We start from the raw sequence: 7,141 nt of genomic DNA, 5'->3' as shown, positions 1-7,141 counted from the left end.
CGTGAAGTCAACGTTCCCTGACAGTGACGGTAAATATCACTGACGTAAAAAACACTGCTAACTCACCATTTCGTATTTGACCTTTTTATTCACGTTTCGGTTGGTTTCCTATGTCTACAACAATCACATGCATGGTTAGACTTTGTCTCTTCCTCTTTATCCCCTTCACTGGTAAACTGACCTTGTGTCAAATGATACACACACGTGTGTTATTTCCAGAGATCGACCACTGCTCACGAAGACAGGGTTGGTAACCTATCCCATGGGGTTGATGATGAAACATGACAGCATGCTCCGGCGTCACCTGCTTGCACGAACATGGTACTCGGACGAAACATGTCAGCCTCGCTCCACCAGTCGATCATCCGCTGAAATACCTCGTTCTCCCTGCAGGGCGTCTTGAGTGGAGACTCATTACACAGTTTATAAGGGCTGCACTGATTCATCGTTTCATTCCAGCATCAGAAAACAATGTACCATAACTGTATAGCTGTCCCTTGATAAATAAGATAAATAGGCCTTAGTTAGTCTGATAGCTGCTGTAGACTGCTAGAGTTAACGTGATGTGTGAAAAGCGTAGCTCTCTTGAGAGGACGCTAATTTACCATATGTACAATAGGCTACTGCTCGGAAGATGTGCAAGTTGAACACTTCATGGTCTCAAAGCTGCTGTCAGATATTCAGTGAACTCCGCAGAATCTTACTTTTCTGGAGGGGCTCTATGTGAGAAGGAAAATGTCCAAGTGAGATGATCTGGACTTTGTCTGGAGTGTCTCCAGTCAGCCCCCCAGTAAGAACTCCAGAGAATGTCCAGATGAGCCCATGTGAGAACACAGGGATTCGCCGAGAGCAAGAGGGCATGTTGATGACACGACACGCGACAGACGCAGAAATGAAAAAAACAAAAAGAATCCAAATACCCCCATGATGAAAAGTATCGCCATACATGTAGATGACTCCGACGAAGATGTGAAGAGAGCTTCAGGTGATGAGAACCAATGCCTGTGTCAGTTTGCTGTAAAAAAAACATGTGAAGTGAGTGGAGAATCTCCTGCTGCGTTGTTCATTTGTGAAAGACAAACTCCCAAAGACCCGATTCTGCGAAGTTCATATCTGAAAAAAGCTTCATAGTCATTTCACTGTCTTTGGCTCTGTGAATATCCCACAGTGAGTGGGACACCACTAACAGTTTATGTTCCAGTTGCTGAGAATGATGAAAATGGTTTTAAAAACGAAAGATTTTTGCTTGTGACAGGACTCAGCCAGGGAATGACCTCAGTCTTTTGTGTATGAAGTACTTTTCCCAGCTGGACATCCCTCCTGAAACACTCCTCGTCTCCTCACTCATTTTCCATTGGGTTCATTGGGTTAAACAGCCACGTTGGCCAGTCTGGGGTCTGAGTCCTGCTCATAGCGGTAATGGTAGACCTCCATCTGGTCCCTGCACGCATCTCTGATGTTGTTGAGCCACCGTTTGATGCCGCCACGGTTGAGATAGAGCACCATGAGAAACACCACCCCAATCAGAGCCAGCACTAAACCGAGGAACACGTAGGAGACTGCCTCAAGGTTCTCGTTCATACAATCCACATCGTTTCCCCGGAGCATCTCCACGGGGACCCCCCTCTTGGCCTCCGGCTCGCTGCACAGGAGATGCCCTGAATCCGCACACTGGGACGAATTCTTCAGCCAGTAGTAAAACGCCTCCAGTCCACAGTTGCACCTGAACGGGTTCAACGCCAAGTAGACACGTAGGCGCGTTTGCTGGTACAGGTTAGTCACGTTTTCCCAGCCGATGCTCTCTATGGAGTTGTTCACCAGCACCAAGGCGTGCAGGTTGTAGATGTCCAACCTCAGCATAGGTATAGACCTCAGTCTGTTCCCCGCCAGCTCCAGTCTGTGCAGGTTTTGCAAAGTTTGTGTGTTGAGTGCCTCAGAGAGCTGCGCTGCGGCTGAAGGTAAAACAGAGTTATTGAGGTAAAGCGAGCGCAGATCAGGTAATCCATGGAAAGATCTGGATGAGATCAGCTCCAGCTGGTTGTGGCTCAGATCCAGCAAATGCAACCGGGGGAGCCCCAGGAAGGCGTAAGGCTCAATCGTCTGTATCCCGTTATAGGACAGCGAGAGAATCGTCATGTCCAACTCCGATCCGTTGCTCATGAACGCACCGCGCTGAAGAGTTGAGATGTTCCTCCCCCGGAGGATCAGGGTGGACGTCCACTCCGGTATTTCCCCCGGTACCTCCGTGTCCTCCCCGTCCCGGCAGGTCACCGTCCCCGAGTCTCTGGCACAGACGCAGGAGTATGGACACGCGTCATCCGTCCTGACGGGCGAACTCAACAAACTCAACACCGCAGCGTAACACAAGCACCACTGGGTCCAAGTGGAGGAAAGACGCACTGAACTGTTGGCACCGTGAAAAATCCACATCTTCCTCCTCGGGATCATCTCAGAGCAGAAAGCTACCGACGAATAAAACGAGCAAACACAATCCCCTCGGGTGAAGTCGATTCGAACCGGCGGCACCGGTTACTTTGAGCCACCGGGACACAGAGCCGCTCTGTCCGGTGTCATGTCTCCTCTGCCTGCTTCTGGAGAAAACACGCGTCTTCTTGGGGGTTATTACGCATCGGAAAGGCGGACAGCAGCCGCGGTGTGGCAGCGGGGAGAGAGATGCTGTTCCGCGCTCCCTGGGTGGTAATTTTGACGCCTGTCACTGAGAGAGAGGGGGAGAGGGGGGGGGGGAGAGAGGGAGAGGCTGCAACACAATTACTATTAATGTATCTTTAATATATTGTCCGTTGTTCTACTATCATCATCATTGATATTAATATTATTATTAATATATACTATTTTTATATACTAACCCTAACCCTATTACGTTGAGTCTAACCCCTTACAGTATACATTTTCCAATATACCAACAAATTACAATAACAACAACAATAATAATCACCATCATCATTATACATCTGAAGTAAGAAATGAAATGTAGGTTACATTAATAAATAAATGAAATGATTCCACCAACATGAAACAAGAAGGACAAAAGGAGAGATGAATAATTAGATGTATATGTGAATTAGTTTTTTTCCGAGGGAGTATCTTCAAATAAAGACTAGAGGCGATTTTTGTTTTGCATTTTATTCCCATACGAAATTTGTTTTCTGTATACTCCTTCATATCTCATCCAATGGCCTGGCTTAGCCTTTGATTTGCTGACTTCATGTTATTAAGATTGTTTGTTTTCAGAAGAGATGGATTCAAAAGTGTTATTTTTAGTCTGGTTTCCCGCAGTTTGAACTCACACGACCGCAAACATCACGACCAGAGTGCTAGAGGATAATTTAACAACCAAAGGAGTTTGGCTGTTTTCTTTCCGTCATGTTTCCATTATCTCAGCGTTAATTTACAGCATTGGCTTTGCTGCAAATCAGCTGCTGTAATTACATGCAGGCACTAGAGCCTGTTTAATGAGGACACTTCTCTCCAATTGATCCCTTTTCCAGAAGAAACAAAATTAGCTTTCGGGGTCTTGCTCACGCTCGCCACGTCAGCAGTATGGACTAGGCAAACAAATCAATAGGCTTCGATATATATACGCTTTCAACTGGGAGATTTGCATCGGGTTGTGAAGCAGGACTAATCTGCCCTTTTGTCTCTGCTCACTGCTCACCCGGATGAAACTATAGAGTTCTGTATCTAAGTCAGGAAGTAGGCTAATGAGGGCACAGTAAATTACTCTAATTATGAAATGACTTGGCTGTATGAGGATGTCACTCCAAAAATACACTGCTAAAGTTCAGTAGTATTCGGACTATTCTTCCACCTACCAACACAATTCTGTGCTCAACAAAGTAATTAGTGGAAGGGACACAAATAAGGTCAAAGAATGTAGAGTATAATAAAGTTTCTTTCGATTTTTTTAGATGCTAGTCAGTTGAAGTCAGCGATTCATTAGTTCAGTGCAGGACTTAGTTTAGGAAAGATGGAAAGGAGGAGGTAAGGAAGGAAAGAAAACAGAACTTGACGAGAAGATGAAGGCATTATCTAAAATAGTGGACAGTGTAAAAGTCAGACAGTAACAGGTTCAGCACCATGGACAGCTCCGAATGAAAGAGCAGCACAGTTTTTTCTGAAAAATGAGTAAAAGAGGGAAGAAAGGAAAACAAATAAAGAAGTGAAGAGGAATAAAGAAAGACAGATTCTCAGGATAATTGAGACAAGCCTTATTTAGACTAACAGTAATAATCGTCACTGTTATCAGTAGGTTTAATGTGGTTTCTATTTGGATCAGGACATTGGACACAAAAATATGTTTCAGGCCGACCAGAACACATTCATGTTTCAATAAGTCAGGTTCAAATCAAATGGTTTGGAAGTTATTTAATTCAATTAGCTACGTATAGTCATAAAGTCGGAGGTATTTTGACCAGAATATGAAAAGAAGCATGAAAAACAGCCCCAGACCAAGAGCAAGCAGACTTATCTCCAGAGTTGCTTCATACCTTTGGTGCTGTGGTCTACAGAATAAACAGAATATCCACATTTACTCGATAATGCCTTTTTTTTTAGACAATAATGAAATAGGAATGTGATGTATGTGGATGTGAATGTGGAATTGAGCTTCTTCTCTAACTTTCAGCAAAACAACCGTGAAACAGGAAACTTTTATTTGAAAAGGCGAATGCGAACGATAGAAGTTTTTTTTTGCAGCCCTCTATCTGGAAGCGAGGGACAGAACCGGAAGAGATATAAATACAGAGAGAGAGACCGTGAAACTGAGACAGAGAGACAATGAGAGAGATAGAGGATGATGGAGGGCGGGCTTACTTCTGGTGCTCCTGATAAGCACAACGGGCTGTAATAATGTCAGCTTGTTGTGCCTGCTATAGCACGCGGGACAGTATTTCTCCCAGCAAACAAACAAGGACATCTGCTCAGTCGTGCTCGTCCCCCTCTCTGGACCCCAGTGCCGCTCTATGGGTGTCCGCTCTATCGGGAATACACAGTACGCTGATTTAGCGGCGGTGGCTGCTATTCACAGGCTGTTGCTGGGATATTGTTATGGTGCCCTCCTCGTGGCCTTCAACTTGACACTGAACCTCGTAATTGATTTATACACGGCTAACCACCCCTATCTCCTGATAACAGTGTGTGTGTCCAAACTTGGGGGAGTGCGACCAGTTGCCAGTAACCTTGGCAGTAGAGTTTCCCCCGGTCCTCGGGTGTGTTGTTATTTCTGACAGCTCTGGTGCACGTGTGAAACTTGCAGTGGAGTACTGTCTTTTGTGTGTATACGTGAACTGTATGTTATGTACATATTATTACATTTTGTGTGTGTGTGCTGTGTGTAGAACTATTTGTCTGTTGCAAGTTAAGTTTCTACTCTCACATTTTGGGTTCATCATTCATCCTTATTGTGTTGTTTGTCATTTATTAGGATTGTTTCTTCCGTGTTTTCACAGTGAAAAAGGACCAATGAGACCAGGTGTTAACTGAACATCTGGTTCTTCATCACCTCTTCCATGGAGGTTCTGTTTACTGCTGTGTTTGTTTGTTTGTTTGTTAGTTAGTTAGCAGGATTACACAAACAGTGCAGCACAGATTATCATGAAACTCGCTGGAAGGATGTGTTTGGGGTCAGGGAACAACTAGATCTGGATCAGGGGGCAAGATGCAGGATACATTGTGAGATCATTTCAACATTTTTGATGATTTCTCAGAGAATAACTCATGGATCCTGATGTTCAGAGGAGTGGTAGCCATGAATGCAATTTAGATTATCCCAAAACTACTAAACAAATATCCATGAAACATGGTATGGGATAAGAAATGGGTCAATAAAGAACTACTTTAATTTTGGGGAAGGGCCGGGCAAAGGGTCATCGCAGGATAAAGTAGTTTTATTTTCCAGAGGAAGAATTTATTGATGTTTAGTGAATCTGACCCATATCAGAGAACTGATGTTAGTTATTGTTTGCAATTATTGAAAGCCCGTCCAATTAGCTGAGCAGCTCTCACATCACCAAATAGAATCAGCACGATGTCTAATAATAAGAGAAGAGTTTTATGAGCCGACCTGCTCTTTACTTCATCCTCCCTCCAGCTGACACATAACTGACACTTGCTCATAATTTCTTTATGAACCGATCCGCTCAGGTAGAAGATACAAGCAGCGCAGACCAAGTGAAGACTGCAGACACAGACTTCAATGCTTGAAGGTTTCACAATTCACAAAGCAGTTGGTGCAGAAAGCGAGAGCTCAGATCTCCCAACACGACTCAACGAGGCGTCTCAGAACAAATCAGAATCATTATCTGCACTTTGATGATATTTCAGTTAGAGCCTCACTCAGAGAGGAACTGCGGTGTGAAGATGCTACGCAAGAAAACACTGCAGCTTAGACGTTTTGTGCGGAGATTTCATTTTTCTGTGATAATAGTGGTTAGAATGTGAGGTTTGATGGCAGCACAATAGATAAGCTCATCTTATAGAAGAATATTAAAGGTGTTGTTATTTTCATTGAATTAAAAATAGAAAACTCGTATTTTCATTCAAATTTCCTTTTACCAGTTTCTCCCATAGTCTCGTTCAGAATCCCATTCTCAAGTCTTGTCTTTTAAATAACAAGCAGGTTTCTCTGACTATGATACCAAACAGCATTTTGCCTCCAACAGTTTCAAATATTACAGCTCTAGTTTGTTTCTGCTCGTCTTCCCTTTGACAGATTAGCAATATTCATTTAAATGTTGCATGAAAAGGAGGTAAAGTCGAGTTATAACTTTAATAAAAGTGGATATTTCTTTCTAGAGACTCAAGGACTTGAAGTTGTAAAAATGAAATAAGACGCTGAGTACATCTCCGTAGAGGATACAGACAGACACAGACACACAGACACAGTTGATCTGCTGTTTCGAGGGTAACTGTAATTCTATCTAAAAACGTCCATTATCCTTCTCCTTGCCCTGTGTGTGTGTACGGGTGATAGTCTCCATTACTTAAGAAAAACAATTGGGGTGAGAAGTTGAAGGACTGTGAATAATGTGGTTTACACACACACACACACACATACACACCCAGGCTCTAGTACTGTCTACCTGACCTCAGGGAGGAGTGTGGGAGTGCTGTGCTCATATGC

General features: G+C 43.7%; 1 protein-coding gene across 1 annotated transcript; it reads right to left on the bottom strand.

Moving 5' to 3' along the window:
* Positions 1-99: 99 nt before the first annotated feature.
* Positions 100-2,430, bottom strand: waif2 (Wnt-activated inhibitory factor 2). Its single transcript, XM_062406610.1, has one exon. It carries the CDS (start codon positions 2,428-2,430, stop codon positions 1,369-1,371), a length of 1,062 nt encoding a protein of 353 aa, XP_062262594.1. The 3' UTR covers positions 100-1,368.
* Between the last annotated feature and the right edge of the window lie 4,711 nt (positions 2,431-7,141).

The sequence above is a fragment of the Platichthys flesus genome, chromosome 15 (genome assembly GCF_949316205.1).
Source record: "Platichthys flesus chromosome 15, fPlaFle2.1, whole genome shotgun sequence".
In the NCBI taxonomy this organism is placed as follows: Eukaryota; Metazoa; Chordata; class Actinopteri; order Pleuronectiformes; family Pleuronectidae; genus Platichthys; species Platichthys flesus.
Note: the sequence above shows the minus strand (reverse complement) of the source record. Positions and strands in the feature narration are given on the sequence as shown.

What these genes read in the sequence shown, in the direction of transcription:
- waif2 (XM_062406610.1), bottom strand. Translation starts at nt 2,430, where the DNA reads ATGTGGATTTTTCACGGTGCCAACAGTTCAGTGCGTCTTTCCTCCACT.